This window comes from Thalia democratica, chromosome 1 (assembly GCF_965202585.1).
Source record: "Thalia democratica chromosome 1, ktThaDemo2.hap1.1, whole genome shotgun sequence".
Classification (NCBI taxonomy): Eukaryota; Metazoa; Chordata; class Thaliacea; order Salpida; family Salpidae; genus Thalia; species Thalia democratica.
Window position 1 is genome coordinate 65,618,319 of NC_139165.1, and position 22,313 is coordinate 65,640,631.

General features: G+C 25.8%; 1 protein-coding gene across 1 annotated transcript; it reads left to right on the plus strand.

Annotated features, from left to right (window-relative positions):
• Window positions 1–1,115: 1,115 nt before the first annotated feature.
• Window positions 1,116–20,333, plus strand: LOC145838088 (uncharacterized). Its single transcript, XM_082945628.1, has 14 exons — window positions 1,116–1,212; window positions 8,494–8,634; window positions 10,185–10,310; window positions 11,587–11,690; window positions 12,337–12,465; window positions 15,549–16,847; window positions 17,647–17,725; window positions 17,851–17,959; window positions 18,035–18,156; window positions 18,382–18,497; window positions 18,580–18,754; window positions 19,104–19,269; window positions 19,670–19,875; window positions 20,125–20,333. Exons 1-14 carry the CDS (start codon window positions 1,157–1,159, stop codon window positions 20,288–20,290), a joined length of 2,994 nt encoding a protein of 997 aa, XP_082801754.1. The 5' UTR covers window positions 1,116–1,156; the 3' UTR covers window positions 20,291–20,333.
• Window positions 20,334–22,313: the final 1,980 nt, after the last annotated feature.

A 22,313-nucleotide genomic window follows, 5' to 3' on the forward strand; every position in this document is an offset into this window, starting at 1 on the left:
TGGTTGATGTCTTTTATAGAACATGGAGACCATGAAGGTGTGTTGTATTCCATTTTAGGACGGATGTAAACTAGGTACAATTTTTCAAGAATTACCAAATCTGTAGATATAAAGCTTTTTAGAATTTGAAAAGATAAAATTGATGCAGTACGGTAAATATAATTAATGTGATGGTTCCATTTTAAATTATCTGAAATAAAAATTCCAAGGTCTTTAAATACTTCAGTTTTAGGTAAGATTACATTGTTTATTTTTAAGTCAAGCGTTGGAATAGGTGTACTTTTGTGATTATTCAAAACATGACATTTGCTGGGATTTAGGTTTAACCTCCTTTCTTTTAACCAATGGTAGATTTTATCTAAAGAATTTTTAAAAACTAAGTTAGATTGGCTAAATATTTTTGTATCGTCTGCTAAAAGCTTAATGTTGTTATTAGAATCAACTTCTAAGGCTATATCATTTATATAAATTATAAATAACAGTGGGCCAATAATCCATTCCTGCGGAACTCCACTAAAAATTAGTACGGATTCTGAGAACGTGTTACTGATAACTACTCTTTGTGTTCTTTCCTGAAGAAATTCTTTAAACCATTCAACTAGATTTCTATTAATTTTGTATTGAGATAAAGTTTTAATTAACATAAATGAGAGACTGAGTCAAACGCTTTCTGAATGTCTGTATAAATTACATTGATAGATTTATTGGTAAAAAAAGATACTAACCTAGATGAAGGCAATCCAATAATTGAAAACATGAAGTTCGTTTAGGAAGAAAACCAAATTGTTTTGGAGAAATAAGATTATTTAAGAAAAGATGATTAAGTATTTTTAATGAAATTATACTATAAATTTTGTACTACAATTTACTTGATATTAAAGAACTTTATTAGATATTTAAAAGTTCACATAAATATACTTTAAGTAAATTCAAATAGTTTTAACTTGATGAATTTTTTCTTCATCTGTAAAAGTATAATGAAAGATGCATACTAAGAAAATTATAACTTAAAAAAAAAAACCTTTAAATTTGTTGAAAAAAAAATTTAAATTACAATAGCTTTTACACATTATAAATATTTGCTTAAAATAAAAAGTAGTCAGTTTTCCTTTTATAGATTTAATTTAAGTACATTTTATGGCTTTATGTAATTTTAATGGATGTCTACTTAGCCGATGAACTTTTTAATGCAGTGGATAATCAACAATACTCGTTAGTTGTATGACCCTTTTAGTAGTATTGCTAAATTATTGTTTTTTTGTTGTACATTGGATTGTTAAATTGTATAAATAATAACTGTATAAATACTGTTAAAAAGATTAAAAAGGCTGCAAATCCAAATTTTTTTAAAATGCTTCTCCAGCTTTATCTTCACTTAAAATCATTCAAAATCAAGCCTAATAGTTAAAGTGTAGTTATATGTAAGATTTATTACTAATGAAACAATTTCAAGTTCAGAGTTCTTTCAACCGGGTTTCATGCATTATGCAATGATCACAAACTAAAAAACTCTATGTAATGTTTATACATTTTTCTACATTTTTTCTTTAAGATTGAAAGTTTTAGTTTTTACACTATGATTTATATTAAAATCAATTAGAAGCTTCATATTAATTGAAAATTAAACAGCCTTTTGTGTCTTAGTTAAAAATAAAGTTATTTAACATTTTTTCAAATTAAGGTAAAACTACAAAGTTAACTACTTTTTGAAATATTGAGATACTATACCATATTATTGTAGGATTAAAACACTATTATAAAAGTATGGTGTAACATTGCTTAACTGTTTTTGTCTTTTTCAATAGTTATTAAGGGCATAGGGCAGTGGTTCCCAACCTTTTTGATACCCCGCACCCCTAAAATCTTTTAATTTGATCTTGCACCCCTAACACTGTATGCTTTATTACTTATTAATAATTTTATTATGAAATTCATTAACTAATAATTTGTATTTTAATTTTTATGGTAGTGTACTATATTAACAAAAATAAAACACTTGGAAATTTAAAAACATAACAAACTATATTCGAAAAAGTTTTATCTATTTTTAAAAGGTATAAAACATCAGAACTCACTCTTCCCTTCGCAACGATAAACGTTTTATGAAGGTCAATTAAGTGAGTTTGGAGCTCATCACTTGTAATTTTACCTGCTCATTTTTAAACAAACTAAAAAAAAATAATTAATTTTTAATTAATCGAAAACAAACTAATCTATATTTATGAAAAACTTTTTTTTTTTTAACATTTACAAGAAACTAAACTAATCTTAGATATTTAATAAAAAATTCCTAAATGACACCTTGTTATACTTACAAGGTATTTAACAAATTAATAAAATACTATTCATGCAATATTATTTTGAAAAGATTAAGAACTTAATTTTATATATTTACTCTAAAGTTAATGACTTTTTTGTTCCTGTTTATTGTACAAAACTTTATGAAAACGTGGCATTTTCTTGCTGATGGCAATTCGCATGTCTGCCTGTGCATTCAAGCGGTTTCTTGATTTAGTTTTTATAGACAAAAGAGTACTGAGTCCAGACTCACACAAGTAAGTCGTCGCGAATGGAATGAGAGTGCTTAGTGCTTTCTCATCAAGTTTTGGAAACATATTCATTGAACAACACCAATATTGCACAAGAGTTTTGCTTTCAAACTGCATTTTGATAAAACGGTTCATGCATAATTCAATAAGTTCATCTTTAAACGATTTATCATCAAACATGTGATTCAAATTAAAAGAATATGAATTTATTATTCATTACTCAGAAATTTCCATTTCTCCTATTTTAAAATATCCGTCAAAAGACTTGGATAGTATTTCCAAATGGTTCATAATTTCTTTACGCACACTTGGAACGAAACACTCATCTTCATCAGTCACTTCTTCAAGTAATGGAAAGTTTGATAAATTGCCTCTTTCAACTCGTCGACACTAGAGATTTAACTTTTTTTTAAAAGCATTTATTATTTCACGACATTTTAAAATATTTACATTTCTCCCTTGCATGGAAACACTCTGTCATTCAAGCGGCTGAAAATGTCACTTAAGTAAGCTAGTATTTGAATTAATTCTTTTGACTCTATTTCTTTGAAATGGTCATAGTCACGTTCCTTAAGAAAAGCTTTTACTTCTTTCCTCAATTCAAAAAAGCGCGTTAAAGCTCTTCCACGTGATAGCCAGCGGACCTTCGTATGGAAAAGTAAAACTGAATGTTCACTACCATAATCTTGACACAAGGACTTAAAAAGAGATATATCTTTGACATGATTGAGTACTAATTTAATAAACTGAATTGTAAAAAAAATAAAAAGTCAATTACTAAGACTTTTTTTCATAAAATTTATACTAAAACAATACTTCAGCCTACGAATTCGTCATTTAGTCTATAAAGATTTGAAAAATTATTAGAAGTGAGGAAAAAGGACTAGAAAAGTCATAAATATAAGGCTTAAACTTAAAACTAAACTTTTTATACATTTTGTTATGAATATATGTACTTCTTAAAATATAAAAATCAGCTGTTTCTAAGTTAAGCTTATGTAATGTAATGTTTTATTTTCAAAACTATTAGCAGCTAGGAGGTTTCAAAATAATAAAGGTTTGAGTTAAGATTTTAAAAAGTTACAAGATATTGAGTCTTAAATTGTCAAAAGATATGTATAAAAGCAAATACAAAAAAAGTTTGTTTGCTTACAACATAAATAGAAAAAAGTAGATTGAAAAAGGTAAACGGTTTAAGTTCAAAAAAGGTATGAATAAAAATAAAGTTGATGCATTGAATACTTTTACTAATCTATAAAAATTGGTTTAACTAAAGCTAAAAACAAGTTTTCTTAAATGGTATAAAATACAGTAGTTGCTGTGAACTTTACAATTTATTGATGTTAAATCTTTAAGCACCACTTTCCGCACAACTAAGCTTTATAAAAGATTACATTATAAATGTAATAGACTTAAAAGAACCTGTTCTTAATAAGCTAATAAAAAACCTGCTGAATATACTAATTTTTATTTAAGTATTTCAATTAAAATAGATGCTAGCTCATTAACTGTTTTAAACAATTAATGGCCAGTTAAGAAAATAAAATGTTTAAAGAATAGATGATTAAAATTCACAGGTGTAAAACTCTAAGAAAGCTTTACTGAAATTTTAATTCTAAACTAACAGCTATTGAATGAACTTAGTTGAAATAATTTACTTCTAGAAATTCCCTTTTGCTGTATGACGTATTAATAAAAAGAATTTATTCAGAAAATTAGCGCCAACTTATTTTATAACAAAATGTACTTTTTAACTTAATAAACTTTATCAGAAAGTGAAAATCTCCTTATTTGTCATACAAAAAATAAAAGCCATCTCGCACCCCCTGGAATGCTGCCTCGCACCCCCAAGGGGTGCGAGCACCCCTGGTTGGGAACCCCTGGCATAGGGGGTAAAACACTTTTTTTTTTTGCAATTTGATCTTAATTTTTATAGTTTTTACCAAGGTACAAGATGCTTTTTACAGATTTAAAAAACCCCAAGTAATTTTTGAGATATAGCCGGTCAAAGTTTAAGGTAACAATAGGTTCCTTATGGGAGGCGCAAACTAAAACAACAAAAATAGACTATTCCACTAAAAATCTATCTTCTCCTACGTTTTTTGATATAACTACCTCAAAATTCTAGGAAGTTTTACTTGATATATTTAGAAAATTTTGTAGTAAAGAATTTAAAAAAAAAAAAAAAGTTTTATATGGAAAAAAAAACAAAAAAAACTTTTTTTTTGTTTTTTGCTATAAAATATTTTAATTTTTTCAAATTTAGTTTCAACAGAATTTTTCAAAAATTGCAAGGAAAATTTCCTGAAAATTTCAGGTAGTTATCTCAAAAAACGTAGGAGGAGATAGATTTTTAGTGATTTCTATTTTATTCTCTGTTTTAGTTTGCGCCTCCCATAAGGAACCTATTGTTGCCTCCAACTTTGACCAGCTATATCTCAAAAACTATTTTGAATTTTTAAAATTTGTAAAAAGCATCTTGTAGCTTAGTAAAAACTATATAAAATAAGATCAAATTGTAAAAAAAGTGTTTACCCCCCTATGCCCTTAACCTCCATTGTTAAGTATTTTCATTCGAAACACTATATGTAGTTTTTTGTATTAATTTAAAATAAATAAATAATAAAAATTCCTTAATGACAAAAGTTTACAAAATAGCATACAAATTAAATCATACAATATTCATTACAATTAAATAAGTAAAAAAACTGTACTAAATTGATTTTTTTGTCAAATATAGTTTTTTTTTTAACATTAAAAACATAGTATACTTTAGTTTTTACCTATATATTATAACAATCAAAGTTTCACCATAAAAGTTTTAATGCTTTCACTGCAACTCATCAGAAACTTACTGCAGACATTTTAAGTAAAACAATAGCTTTTTAAGTAAAAACAATGAACTTTAGAAAACGACTTAAGTAATTAGATTGCTGTAAAAAACCGATCAACAAAAATCAATTAATGTAAAATAGTGATTAACGCAAAAAACAAACATTTTAAGTAACAAAAGGAAACAAAATATTTAACACAAACAAAGACACTTTTAAGTAAATAACATAACCAAGAACACCTTTAAACAAATTAACTAAAGACTTTTTTAAACAATAAAGAAACCTTATATTCAAACTCTTTCTTTTTACACAGTTCTGGTTTATTTAAAATTATTGACATTGCTTCTAGTCTGACCAAATCAATGGAATTTGTACAGTTGTAAATAACCTTAAGTCTTGATAAATCATAGTTCTTTGCACAATTAACGTTGTTGATCAGGTGTTTTGCTATCAAAGATCTTTTTGTCGCATTTATGACACAGGGTTGCCACTTTACCTGGAAACCTGGAAAAACCTATAATTTGACAATTTAGGCATCAATAAGCTGGAATTTGAGAAATTTTGAAAAAAACCTGGAATTTTGATCAAAAAATCTGGAAAAACCTAGAATTTTTAATAATTCTAACATTTTCAGTAGTAAAATTTTCATTTGACATAATAAATCTATCATAAAAATAAGATTTTCTTGTCATCATTAAAAATTTTTTTATAAAAAAACATATTTAAAGTAACTTTACAGTATTTTTTCAATGTTTTTATACTATTTAGCACAGTTTCTTATATAGAAATCAACTTAAAACTAAAGATAAACCCAAAAATGTGTACTTTTGAAAACCTGGAAGAAATTTTGAAAACCTGGAAATTTTTTTTTAAACGAGTCGCGACCCTGATAACAGCTTTCGTCTTGTTATTAGTATTTTCTTTTATAAAGTTTAATACACATTTCGGTATATGTTCATTTACTCTCTTTTTTAGATGTCCAATATAGCTTTTTTTGCAAAAGCTGTTAAATTTGTAAATAATACATCTTTTATCATAATTTTGTTTTGTTCTTAAATAAACCAGAACTGTGTAAAAAGAAAGAGTTTGAATATAAGGTTTCTTTATATGTTTAAAAGTGTCTTTGGTTAATTTGTTTGAAGGTTTCCTTGGTTATTTTATTTACTTAAAAGTGTCTTTGTTTGTGTTAAATATTTTGTTTCCTTTTGTTACTTAAAATGTTTGTTTTTTGTGTTAATCACTATTTTACATTACAGTAACCTCTTGCATCTTTACGCACTTGTGACGTTACGCACTCTTGTTTGGTTACACATTTTAGAATTCTAAAAAATTCAAAAAATAAAAACTATAATTTTTTTTAAATATTTCACAAAATAGGTTTATTGTATATTTTCAATTTAAAATATGCCTTTAAATGCTAACTCACCTCTCTATATCTTTAGACTTTGTAAACTTATGTTCCTTGAATTGTTGATAAACATTTAGTGAATGCATCTTTAATACAATCCAAGACAAGTTTATCTTTATGTGGGCAAAGGTCAAATTAAAAAAAATTTTAGTAACATAAACAATTTTTATTAAATATTTTTCATATATTTTATATACTTTTGTTCAAAAGAAGAAATCCAGTTCAGCACCAAATGCATATTTTTGTAAAAGACTTTAGAAACAAATTTTTATATAGACACCACACCATTTCTTAATTGTAAACAAATGCTTAATTATAAATTGAATTTGCTAATTAGAATAGGGTATAAATGTTAAGTATCAGATAAGTCACATATAAAACAGATAAAGCAAAAATCTACTTATTATTAAAATTTTTCTACAAGTATTATTATTTTACATAAGTATAAAACCTTTTTTTTAATGTATGTATAGTTTTATCTTTATTATTCATATTTATAAAAAAGTAATTAAATTGTTAAATTTGGGAAAGTCCCCAGTCTACTTTTAACTAGAAGCAATATCAAAAAACAGCCATTATAGTAAGTATATTTGGTACCTCTCGTATCTTTACGATCTCTCACATCTTTACGCATTTTTTTTGTGAACACAATGTGCGTAAATAAGCGAGAGGTTACTGTAATTGATTTTTGTCGATCGGTTTTTTACAGCAATCTAACTACTTCAGTCGTTTTCTAAAGTTTATTGTTTTTACTTAAAAAGCTATTGTTTTACTTAAAATGTCTGCAGTAAGTTTTTAATGAGTTGCAGTGAAAGTATATTAAAACTTTTATGGTAAAACCTTGATTGTTATATTATATAGGTAAAAAAATATAGTTTTATTTCAAATACAGAATTACAACCTCATAATACATAACTTATTTTCATTTATAAAATTTTAGGACAACTTAGTTTAATAATTGATTAAGTTATACTGGTTATTTTTTCAAGTTTTAATTAAAAAGTATGCTACTTTATATTTACAGTTTTAAGGTGTTGTGGTAGAATCATATCCTTAAATTTATTCTTAATAGGTGTTTTTTAGACACTTGGAGTTTTGCTCAAAACCTAAAGGTTGCTTAGAATATTTGCAAATTCATTTAAAAGAAGAATATATTTTCACTTTTTCTTCCTTCATTTTGATTTTTAACTTCCATTTCTTTACTTTTCATAAACTACTTAATTTTTTTAAAGTTGAAGTAATACACAATAAACAAAATAAAAATCTATAACTTGTTATAAAACAAGGGTTACCTTCTTTTAAATTTAATAACTACTAAAAGTTTATAAAAAGAAAAGCCAACATTTGACATTTTGAAAGTTTGAAATATATATAAAATATGATGTTGTATTCAAATTAGCTGTTTTGAAATGACTACTGTTATAAAACCAATTTTTCTGTTATTTTATGTAAGGTATCTTGTCTCTGCATTCATGATAAAATCTTTTTAGTGACTTTTTCTAATTGCAGTCAAAACTTTAAATCATAAATATTAACTTATGCTAAAAGTATCATTAGCTCATTGAACTAGTTTGAATTTTAAGTTGTGTAGAAGTTGTTTTATACCATTTTTGGAGTATTTGCAAAAATTAATACTGTTTATTAATTTAAATATTTTGCATAATTTTCTGATCAAATGTTTGTTATTTGTTTATATATTTAGAAAGGCAAAAGTACTTCTGAAATCAGGAGCAAATCCAAATCGATTGTTGGCAAATGGAATAACTTCTTTCCATCTTTCAGTGGGAAAAGAACTTAAATTCATCAATCTATTATTGGAATTTGGTGCAAACCTTAATGTAAGGTATAGTTTTTGTTTAACTTTATATTTTTTATTTTGATATAAAAACTCAGTAATTAGGGCATATGGGGGTACACCTTGATCTTTACAAGTTGATCTGATTTTATAGAGTTTTATCTGAGCTATCAGAAATTTTTAGCAGCTTAAAATTATTCCAACTAACTTTTTAGATATAAGCGATCAAAGTTAGTGACCTCAGCAGGTTCCTAATGGAAGGTACACACCAAAAACGCGAAAAAAGACTATTTTATTAAATATCTATCTGCTCCTTATTTTTTTAACCAATTTCCTTCAAATTTTCACAGAAAGTCCATTTACAAAATTAAGACAGATTTAATGTTGAAATTTTTTCAACTTTGAAAACAAAAAAACACCTATTTTTTAAAATTTTATATTTTTAAAATTGAAACATTCAAAGTCTTTTAAATTATAAAAGCAACATTTCCTAGAAATTTGAGGTCTTTAGATCAAAAAGTGAAGGAGAAAATAGATTATTAATTTTTTTTTTTACAATTTCCGAGAAAATTGATCCCAAAAATATTGTGGCTCATACGTTTGTATCTGAATCTTTTTACAAAAATTAAATGAGATTGTTTAATTCTCTAAAAACTTGCTTGTAGTTTGTACTTTAAGCTTTCATATAAAAGCCAATGCTGTTTTTAGTAAAACAAAATGTTTGACACCCTATGCCCTTGATAATTAAAAGTAGACTTAAATTAGTCAGCATTATTCCAATTTTGGTATTTTTCTTTATTTAGTATTTTTATTTGCAAATTTATTAAAAAATGAACAGCATTTGATAGCAGTTAGAACTCAGTAAAATATTTTACTTTACATTAAAGCTAATGTTACACAAAGTTCATAGATCATAAAAGTTTTGTGCATTTAAAATTTTGAAATGTTAGTTTAACAATTTTTAATTATAAAGTATCAAAAAACAAGTTGTTTGCTGTTATTATTACTACTTACCTCTTAGTTTCTCTTCAGTATTGGTTCTGTTTGAAATACTGTTCAAACAATTTTTTAAGTTTAAATTTTTATTACTTATCATTAGTTTATGATAAACTATTTATGGACCAAATGAGTTCGGTTCACTTTTTATGTAGTAAGCTTACTACATTTTTTGTAATCTATAAACTGTAAATTTATGTTTTTGAAGATGTTGTATAAATCTCTAAAGTGTAAAACGTATCTTATAGTAAAAAAATGTTTTATAGCATTTATTAAAAAACAGTATTATTTTTGGACTTGTTAGTACTAGTTTCTGATTTTTGTTATTAAGTAAAAGTTCTTTTTTTCTGTTGATTTTAAATAAGTTTATTATACATTTACATATCTAACTTCAAAATTTTTCAATGATATCTTTGTTTTATCTAAAATTTCACTAACATTTCAATGAGGTTTAGCTGACTTTGTATTTTGAAAAAAAAAAAACGAATCAAACTAATCCTGCCTAAAAAAGCTTGAGGAGAGTTATAAGTTATAAGAGTTAACTTATAAGAGTTATTTTTACCACTTAAAGTGTCAGTAACAATCATATAACACTTTTATAGAACAAGCGAGGGTCAGACTCCATTGCACGTAGCAGCATCATGGGGTAGCGCAGATGTTGTACATCTTCTTCTTGAAAAGGGAGCTGAGCTGCTTTTACGAGATGCTGATGGTCTCAATGCTTTTGAGTTAGTTTCGATTATGTAGTACGTTGTTTTATTAACCTATTGTTAATTTTGGAGGCATTTTAATATAAGCTTTAGTCAAGTTTTTTGTAGTAAACTTTAATTTAGAAGTTTATACCAGAGTTTCCACAAAGGATTATTTGAAACTAAATAAACTCATGCTAGTTTGAAGTTTTTTTTTTGCAGATTTTATTGTAAATGTAGTTTTATTACAAGTTATAATTAATATTTTGATCAGTTAAAGTTATACTGTTTATTATTGTTCTAAATGAACTTAACTACATGATAATTTTTTTACTTAATATTCAAAGCTTATTTTTTAGCATTTTAAATGTAACACATAGATTTAGGCTAGTTGTAGTAAGTTAGGCTGTTTTTTTATTTGTATAAAAGAGTATCAAACCTATTTTACATATTTTCTTTTAAATTTGTAAAAAAAAAATATATATTAAGCTGTTAAAAAAAAGTGATTGGTAATTAAAAAAATATTTAATAACATTTTAATTTTGATAATTTTTACAATGTAAAAAAATTACTTAAAGTAATTGAACTTAATTGAAAAAATAAACAATTAGTAGAATTGTTTTATAAACGGTATATTTTATTTTGCAGTGTGTAACCTAAAAGAAGTATGTTTATACTTTTTACATAACTTATTTCGTATCAGTATACAGAATTTTCATGATGTTTTTAGGTAGATACTTAGTTAATTAATGATGTTATGATACTTAAATACTAGTTCTATAGATACTTAATAATAGATAATGTCTAGACCAGAGATTCTTAACCTGGAGTTAATTTACTTTGTTTGAGGGGGTAAATTTTCTTTATTACAAGTTATGTATATTAATGTTTTTTAATTGTCTTTTGAATTGATACGTTGATATTTAACTATAATTTTTTTTAAGGTTTAATAAACTTTTTAAATTTTACGATTTTTTATATTTGAAAAACTTAAAATTCAAATGATATAGTTTTATTCCTCAAAATTAAACACTATTTTGTATATTGGGGGTAAGTTTGGTAGTTACAAATAAAAGGTTAAGAACCGCTGGTCTAGACTGTATAACGACTTTTATTATACTAAACTTTTGATTTTTGTTGGTTTGAAAGTTTGCCTATGGAAAGTTCTATTTATTTATTTTTTGTTTATGTTTTCAAAAAGTATTAGTTCTTTTTTTATGTTTAAAGGTTTGTTTAAAGCATCTATACAATATCCTCAATACTACTGAAAACAAAAAACTAATGCAACACTTAATTTTAAACAATATTTTATTAGTCATGGGAAAGAGTATCCTTACTGCTTAGAAGTTTTACAAAGGTTCAAAGCAAATAAAGACATGGAATTTGGTGATTGTACAGCTTACAACAACATTAGTGCTGGTAATACTATGTTTTTCAAGTTTACTTGTTGCTTTATTAAAAATGTGAAATTGAGAATACTTTTAAACCATATTAATAAAGTTTTAATGCAAATTTATATTCTAGTTTCTTATTAACTCTATTTAGTTATTACTTTCTATAATTTGTTACCTGTTTAACATTTTTAATAATACAGTATTAAATAAAATCAAACTTTAAAAAAGTACTTGAGGTTTTTTTAATTTTAGTACCTATTTAGTAATTTAATACTTTTTATGTAAATTATCTAATTATATTTTATTGCAATCTGATTATGTTTTACTAAAATTGATATAACCTTTAATTTAAAAATCGTTTTATAGTAGTAAAATGTTCATAACAAGACGATATATTTAAGAATCACCTTTGAATTTTACAAACTTTTTTTCAAAACATTGGCAGATGGAAATTCACAAATATTTAGATTATTTTCATTCAAAAAATTAAATAGCTACTAAAATAAGAAAAACACTAAGTACATTTTAAAAGTTTGTTTCTGTTTTATAAACATTTATAACTTCATAATATACAATTCTAATAAGTATTTTTCTATCAAAATTTAAAGTTATACAATGAAAAATAAAAATTACAGTTGTTTTAATTAATTTATTTGATAAACCAAACAAAGGTCGCTCACAAATAGAAGATTTGTGTTTGGAGTGCACTAAACTGAAAATAAATGAATTAAATAGTCCAACAAATAAATCTGCAGCCTGCAAAGTTGAAGTCGCTTGTCAAACAACGATTTTTTTAGACAGTGAGTTTTATAAAAATAGCTCAAAGTAAAATTTTGTTAATAAAAACGATATATTTATCAAAATGTTTTATTTTTAACATGTCGTCAAGTAAAAATAACGCAGATGTCGATTTAAATTTTATAATTTTTAAGAAGTTTTCTGCATTCGTGAAATATTTTCTATATTTAAATTAAGTGCAGTTGTTTCAAATACTTTTGTTTCTTTGTCACTTTAAAATACTTTCATAACTTAGTAGTTAATTATATAGTGATTCAATTATATAAAAAGTATGGTCTCAAAAAGGAATAGTTTTAAACATAATAATTGTTAGTACAAATTTTTAATGCATCTGTTAAATTTTTTATAAGTTACATAATAAGTTAGTTTACCAACTTTGTAATATAATGTTACAGTCGTATTTTTAGGATTACACTGAAACATTTTTCTTTGCATATATTTTTTTTCTCTTTTAAAACACTCTGGCTAAATAAAAAAAAATTAGTACTCCAGCTAACTTAAAATTCTTCGATTTTTAAGAATATTTTTAAAACGCAGGCTGGCACACTCCTCTTTCAAGATTTTTTAAAATTAGGATACTTAGGATATTTTTTCAAAAATTCTTGCGAGTGTTTATGACTTAAAAGTGAAAATTCTCTTCCAAAAGTGGACGAAAAGGAAGTGTAACAGGATATCAAACTGCATTTGATTGATTAATTGTGTTTTGATAAAATCCCATAATAAAACGCGTGCAAAAACTGGTTCAATTATAATTGAGTTTAGATATGGTGAAAAAAAAAACTCCTGATGTTATGTTTTTGATGCAATTACCTCATTATTTACATGCCTCAATGGTTGGGCTCATTTTGTAAAACTCAATATTCAAAATTAAACAATTAACATTCAAACTATGGAAAAGCATATGAAAGATGCATTTCATTACTTTTTTTCAGTTTATCCTTTTTTGTTTATTTTTTAGTTTTTATATTTAATAAGTATGTAAAAATACATTTCATTTTTATTAAATTTATTTTAGTACTTTTGTAGTAAGGCTGTTCAGAAATTGTATCTTACTAAGTAAGAATGAATTGAAATTGAAATAAACTTATACTGTAGTTTAAAGTTTTGAAATATAAAATGACGTAATAATCGAATGTTAAAAATTAACAAAATGCATATGCTGTATACATGTATACTAATAAAACTCGTTAGATTAAAACAAACTATCTTAAACCAGCGATAAAAATTGAAATTAAAACTACACTTAATAATAAAATTTAACAAGAAACTAATTACTTTAAAACTACTTAATATATGGATAAGTCTAGTTTGGTATAAGAACTTTTTCTGCTTACATAAACTGGGCCTAAAAGATTGAATACATAAGGCTTCCAGAATATGCAGCTGAAAAGAGTTCTCCGCTCTCACTAAAACTGATAAATTCTCCTTTTTATAATTTTTAACACACTCAGGATTGTCCAACAAATGTTGCCCAATCTTCGAGAAGTATTTTTTCGTTGGTTTCTCTGAACGGCCATCAAACAAGCTTTTCAAGACTGTCGGAACATGCTGATCGATTCTTACATGAAACCTTTGAGATGTTTATCCCACGTAGTCATTACCACAGAGACAACTAAATTTATAGATGATGTTACTTTTTTCTTGGGTGGGAGAAACATCTTTGTAAATTCCACTTAGAGGTCGATCAGTATACAAAATTGTTCTTAAATGAACAGAGCTGAAAACCTGGTTTATTTCCTAAGAAATTTTCTTAGAAAACCTCTCAGAAATATTTTAAGGTAAGGAAGTTTTAAGTACACTGGACATTTCTGAGGGCCAATCACTTTTAAAGCTGCTGAACTTCTAGCTCTTGTTCTAACTTTTGAAACTAAGTTACCTGGATAACCAAGGGAAAGGAAAGTATTTTGAAGTTTTTTCAACTCGCCTTCAAGAAAGCAAGGAGAACAAAGTCTGGTGAAACGCTTCACCATACCCGTTAAAACTATACCCAAAAGTTCAAAAAAAATTAAGAAAAGTGAAATGTATTTTATTATATTTTTTAAATAAGTAATGCACCGGAAAAAGTTTTTATATTATTGTTAATTTAAAAAAATAATCTTATCTTTCAAGACATTCATTTTTTCTTATTTTCATAAATTCAGGATGATTTTGTGCTTCAAAAAGTTGCAACTTTGTAATCATAAATTCTTTAAGCTAGAATTCAAAAGCTAAAGTTTTTCGAAACATAAAAATCTCCTTATATACTTAATTTTTACTTTTAATGTTTGTCTTGCTTTGATAAGCAATTGATAAAGATGTTAGACTCGAAGTTTAGCTTAGCAATTATAAATCAAAATTACACGCTAAGCTACATCAATAACTTAAAGTGTTGAAAAAATTCCAAACAAAAAAAGTTTTGCTGTTTAAGTATGATTAGCTATTACAATTTTTATAATGATTGCTTATTTTTATGATTGACTCCAAATATAGATGCGCAATTTTTCTGGCTCTCATCAACTCACAATATATTTTTTCCTCAAATGAAAAAGAAACATTTGCTAAATATCATTTGAAAGCGTTTACAGAGTTTACAATTTAAAAAAACTCTCGAATAGACTAAAAATATTTTAAGACAACAAACTTTAAGCTTTTATTTATTTTTGTACTGTTAAAGTAATCTGTATAAGTTATTTAATATGTATTATATATTGATAAAACTAATATGAGTTTTTCTATCTCTTAGTTAAACTTTTAATTTTCTACTATAATTAAAAAAAAAAGTTATTACAAAAGTAATATTACTTTTTTTTAATTTGAAACTTAAAAATAGTTACTTAAATACTTACAAACAAAATTTTTTTCAATTTTTAGGATATGAAGGATAATACATCGTAACTATATAATTTAATAATAATAAATTAGAGTATAACAATATCTTAATATAGTACGTTGATTCACTTAAATTTACAATATAAGAATCTAATTAATAAGATGTGAGTTAAAAGTTTTTTTTTAATATCTCACTTTACAGTAGAAAAAAAACTTTTTTGATATTAAACTTTGTACAGTTTAAAAAAAGGTTATTCATTATTAGATTTCTTTACAGATGAAGCAGTTGCTTCAGGCGATTGTAAAGAGAAACTTAAGACAAGTGACACTCCAAAGAGAAAAGAAGTTCAAATCCAAAAAATTGCAAATACTTGTTTAAGTAAACCAAGTTTGAAAGATGCTACAACAGACTCTTCTACCTCAAAATTTTCAAACTCACCTAAAGTTAGTTCCGAAGAGAAAAACAAAAAACCTACTACTCCGAAAACTTTCAGATTTCAAGCTATATCGAAACGTACTACGATTTATCCTGATACTTCTCAAGACATAAGTAATAACTACAACAATATGAGCTGCAAAAGTTATAAAAAAGATTTAAAAAAAAGTGTTAAGTTGTCTCAAACTGTACAAAGTGAGTCTGACAACTATTGTGAAAGTAGCAATAAGTTAGAGCCCAGTATGACAAAAGAAAAACCTCAAAAGTTTCAAACTGTAACCTCAATAACTTCTTGCAATAAAAATTTGTTTGAAAAAAGTAAAGTTTTCGAAAGGAAACATCCTTCGACATGTGAATTATCAAACTCATTTCAAACTAGTTCAATTCTGCCACCAGGATCATCAAATAATGATAATAAAATCAGTTCTTCTATAACTTCATCAAAACTACCTAGAAGTTCTTCTTTTAGCTTACCAAGTACTCCTAGTAATCATATAAAAAGTTTTTTGGAAAATGACCAGTTTGAAGTTAACAAACTATTAAGTATACAAAATACTTCTTGTGCTCTACCAAGAAACAAAACAAGCTTAAAAAACAACACTTATGAAATTTGTGTTAAGTCTTTGAGTTCCGAAAGAACAATTGTTACACAAAGTTTTACTACACCATCTACCAATAATGATAATTCAAGTTTAAAATCAACTCAAACTTACGTATCAAGCTGTGAATTGTCGCAAACAAACAAAATCTTAGAAAAACTTGCTGAGAGTAAAGAAAAAACAGTATTTGATGCTACATCATCATTTTTATCTACCAAAAATATCAGTATAGAACCTAAGAAGTGTGATTGTGAAGTTAAGGAAAAAAGCTTTACTGAAAGTTCTAAATCTCAAAAAAGTCCAATTAGTCTTGCACCACTCAATTTATCGCAATGTCAAAACAAGACTGCTAAAAATGACAATTTTATAGTTTTGAGTCCTCTTTCTGACAACCAAGATAATAGTTTTTCTAAAAAAAGGCTACTGCCTACAAATAATTGCAAACTTGACAACTGCCATAACTCGACGATGGTTGAAGGTAGATCACCTCTTTTAAAGGAGAATACGTTCCTTAATTGCGCAAATATCAGCTCTATTAAAGGTTATTAATATGTTTTTACAAAAAGTTTGCTATAAATAACACTTAATACAAAATATAATACACGAGTAAAAACTATCATACTTTACATTAAAGTGTATTACATAACTGTTTCTTGTAGTAGTCTTTATTTTAAGCTGTAGAATAGTAATTAAGATATGAATAATTTTTAAACAAACTGTTTAAAAACAAACCTGCATTATAAGTACAGAAAGTAATGCATATGACAAAATTTAGTTTTACGTTGTGTTGAATAGTAAAGTACACCTTATTTCATAGATATTTAACTTTTTTTTTAATTAATCAAATCATTTGAATAATATATTACCTTTATATATTATGATAAAGCGGAAAATTTGTAATTGAGTTTGAAATTTTTACTTTTTACATGATACATACTTTATTTATTTTTTTAGTTTTAAAGGTAGCTTGAGTACCAATTTTATTTCTTTTTTATTGTTTCACAAGGGAAACAAATATATAGCTTTTGATAAAGTATAAAAGTTGTAGCTAAGCAACAACATCAATTAATTATTATTCCACAAATTTCTCCTCAATACTATACAAACACCAAATATGCAAACGCTATTGATAAACGGGATTTTATTTTTAAATTGCTTTAAGTACAACAAACTGTTTTAAAATATGACAGTAAATATAAATTTACTATTGAAAGAAACTTCAAAACCTAGTTACAGCTCTCTTTGTAGATATCGTCTTCTTGAATTGACACAATAACTTTTTTTTTTACACACAAGTTGTTATGTATAATTTTAACTTGTTTATATATTTAAATTGACAGGAGACATCAGTAGAGCTGCGTTAAATCCAAGATTTCAAACTTTACAAAATGATGAAAACTTCGACAGTCTTCAGTTACCGTATGTTTGATTACTAAAACTATTTGTTAATTATTGCACCACGTGTAATCATTGGTAAAAAAAAATTAAATTTCCTCGTTTTTTTTTTGATATGTGATCAGATTAAGAAAGTATTTATTCAACAGTGACGACAACACAATATGTATGGACACTATTCCAATCAAGTTGTCAGTTTCAATTACTTCTAGCAACAATGACACGTTATTTGACAACTCTGTATTATACGATTGGAAGGTAAGCTGAATGGTACTCATTTAACTTATTTACATCGTTGTTCAGATTTAATATTTTTCTTAAACTTCGTGGTAGGAGTTCACTGGAAGTATAGAAAGAAGAATAACGCCTCAGTCGTCTTGCTGTTCCGACGAAAATAACGAGTTGCAAATTTCCATTCCCGATGAAATTGCCCAGTTGTCTGAAAATGAGCTGAGGTGAGAATTCTTCTTGCAAGCTTATTAAAAACTAAATGAAACAGTTGTTTTCTTAAATAAATACTAAATTAAATCAAAACTTCAATAACTGACAAATAAATAATTTTATAATAAATTTATAAATAAGGCAACTCTCTGTGACTTAACAACAAATATTGAGTTTTGATTATTTTATTAAATAACATAGAGTTAAATATTTAAAATGCTTTTTTACTGTTTTATTAGAACGCGTCTCCTGATTCATGGCTACAATCCAGGACCGATTCTAGCAGCAAAAAGTATTTATATTAAAAAGTTAGCTCTAATTGAACGCGGACTAAGTGGAAAAAGTTCAGAAAACTGTAAGTGTATATTTAAGTTACTTGTGAAAAAATATAATTGTTTATGTTTTTATAATAGTTTGTAAATGTTGTTATGAAACAGCACCAAGGTTTTCGCGGGAATTTAGAAATGTTCTTGTTGGCAAGCAGTTGTGTCAATCAGTCATCGATGATGATTTGAATCTCCGGCAGCAATTTGACAATCCACCCCCTGGAAAAAAAGAGTGGCGCCAGGGAAATATAAAAAACAGTTTCAACTATCTGCTTCTCGATCCACGGTAAGTTTTATTTTAATTTTAGATAGCTGTTAAAGTACTTACTTTGTTTTTAATCAAAAAATAACAAAGTTGTGCTAAAAAAAATTTAGAGAGTGACAAATTATTTTTTTTACAGACGTAATTTTTCATTAGAACAAATACTAACTAAAATTCTACAAAGAATTTAGTAGTACAAATATCTTTTAAAAAATAATTATTTTTATTTTTGATAATAAATAAAATGAAAGCTATAAATTAAAAAAAAGTCTAATATTACTTATTTAGATACAATAGTGTTTTAATTTTTGTATTAAGTAATAATTTTAGTTTTGAAAATAATCCAACCAACACTTAAGAATATATTTTACAGAGTGACGAAAGATCTACCAAAACGTTCGAAAAATTTTTCAGAAGCAGAAGCTCTTCGGATATTTGCTGGATCAGTTTTCTACATTGGTAAGGGCATGAAATCCAGACCTTACAAGCATTTAAAAGACGCTTTAAGAGAAATGAATGCTACTATACCGGGAAAAAAAGTAACTTAGATCAAAATTTACTGAAACAAAATTTTTATTTTTAACTCTTTTAAATATAAGTATAGTTTGAGTACTAAAAGTCGTCTGGTTAGATTTCAAAGGTTGACCATTTCAAAAAACTAAACTAATATTTTCATAACATTATTTTAAAAATAACATAAGGCTACAAAATTAAGCATGTTCGATGAATGTTTGTGGAGAATTAAACACTTGGGTTATCGAAATGAACAATTTTTGACCATCAAAACATAGTTATGTTTAGTTTGAACGCTCTTTTCCAAAACATATTTAATATTTCGTTTGAAAAAGGAATAAAACCAATGCTTAAATTTTACGACAGGTGCATAAAGCGTTTTTTGTGTAAAAATTGCAATATACTTGAGATTACAAAATTTCACAGAACCTCAAGATAGATCACATCCGGGATATTTGGGAGTGCGGCAGAGGCGTCGTCTCGCTCCACATCTTCCAGAACGTCATGCCGGTGGAAGCGTTCACTCGGGAGGCCGTCATGATCGACGCGCTGGGCCTCAACCACCTCACCAACAAGACCAGGGGCACGAGGTACGGCATTGCGAAAAAGTGGGACGAGTCCAGAGCAAGAAGGTTTGCAGTTGTTTACGCTTTTGAACATTTGTATTAGTTGAAGAAGTTTCACACTCGAGTTATTTTGAGTTAGCCGTAAGAGTATATTTTAAAGTAGATTATGTCCCTGTTTTTTCTGGAGCTTATTTTTATTTTTTCGCTTTTAAACTCTGTGTTTTTAATACATTATGATAAGAGTTGGTAATGAATAAAATTCATTTCTATAATGAATAAGTGAACTTTTATTTTGAGATTAAGATTTTTTTACAGATACGGCTCTTTCCTTGTATTATCTGCTATGCAAATACTATTTTTGGAAGGGGAAAGAGAGATAAGAAAAAATCAGGTTGCTTTTGACAGAAGACGAACGCCAAAAAAGAACAAAAATTCAAAGAAAAACGGACCATTGATACCAGATAGTTCTGGAAATAAATAAAGTGTTATTTGATAATATTTAATTTATACCAATCATACCTAATACGTGCTAGCTATTTTAGTGAAAACTGATTCACAATTTGTATTTTAAGCAAAGTTTTAAAACAAATGTTTAATTAGCTTACAAAATATTAACAATGTAAATTTTTTAGTAATTAAGTAACTTGTTACAAATATTATTAATTGGTTATTGTGTTATTGTAAATTTATTTTGTCATATAAATTTTACACTGTTTTAATTAAGTTTTTAAGCATAAAATCATTCTAACTAAGTAGCATAGTAAATAAAAACTAATTCGGCTTATTTTTTTATTATAATTAGTATAATTTTAAGTAAATATAGTTCTAAAGTTAAATGTTAGTTGTATATTTACAAATTTGGTGAAAATTAGTTAATGCCGTCATTTAATAACAAAACAAAATAAATTTGAACTACATTTTTAACTTTTACTATTTAATAACAATTAAGGATCAATCATTCTTGTTTGAAAAACAATTTTATGACTAGAGATTGATATACTTTAATTACTACTTTAGAAAATATTTTATGCCGATGAAAACAAAATAGTCATTAGTATAAAAAATGAAGTGAAATTTTTATTTGCTTAACAGTAGCTGTGCTTTTATATTATTCTAAACCACTTTCTTAACTTAAAAGTTTATTTCTTAACAATTAAACGGTAGGACAATAAATTTCAGTTGATTATGAAGTACTTTAAAGAACCTTAATAATTTTTGCAGTTTATTAACTCATGGTAGAGCACACGACAAGTATTTTAATTTGCTCTAAAATGTCCAAAGCAAAGTTAATATAACTATTTTATAAAACATGCATCTAGAACTCATATAGTATCGTTAATTGAAAGTTACTAGCAAATAAAAATCAACTCGAAAATATTTGTTGTAATGATATTTAAACTATTATAATACTATATAGTTACACTATTATAAAATATTAAATATAAGTGTTCTTAAAATAATTATAGTATTTATCTTTTTATAGTTTATTTAAGTCTGCACAACCAATATATGGATTATGTTTGTTCTAAAACTGTAGTTTCTTGGTCTACAAATTAAAGTTACAGTATCACTTAATTGATCATCGATTTTTAGTGATCTACCGGGTACAAATCTCTCTTTAAAATCAAAAAAAAAATAGTTAGCTATAATTTTCAAATAAATAATCTTCACTACGTTTTTGTTTTAGTTAATTGTTTCATTAAAATAAATATAGGGCTCCCAATTCCCTATGAATTTGCAATATTCTGAAAAATCGCTATAAAGAATTAAAAAATATGTGAAATTCCCTATAAATTAAGTGATGCTTCGACACCGCGTGGTAATTTTTTAAATCAAAATCTATTTTAATCTCAGTACTAAATTCTTATTCTATGACGCCACCTAGCGAATGTTTTATTAAACATTAAATACAATTTATATAAAGTTTGCTTCTATACAGGGTTGCCACACACTCAGGGAATCTCAGGGAATTTTCAAACTGTAGAAAATCTCAGGGAATTTTGGAATTTTTCTTTTAACTCAGGGAAGTTTTGATTTTTTCTCTTAATTTCAGGGAAGTTTTTGAAAATCTCAGGAAAATTTTTTTCTAGATTTAGAATGAGGTTTAGTTAATCCAGTTTCAATATTTTGTTCAAAAGTAGTAATTTTTGTTATTTAAGTGGTTATTTAGAATTTTTTTAGCCTTGCGGCTAGTTCTTCAATATTTTTAGTATTAACATTGTAGTTTTTTTTAAGTTTTAAATTTATATTTACTTAAGTAAAATCAAACAGTTTAGAGAAATGAAAGTTGTTGTTAACTATTCATTGAAATTTAACAGTCTGATTTAGAAGCAATGAAGAATTATTAGCAAGAGGAATAGCTGCTAAGGACAACGCAAATAAACTTGAAAATAAAATTAAAACTATTTAGAAATTGCATACTTAAAAAACCAGTATTAAGATTTTTTTATTAGGTAATGTGAAATTGTTTTAAAATCAAAATTATGTTTTCAGTTATTTAAAAT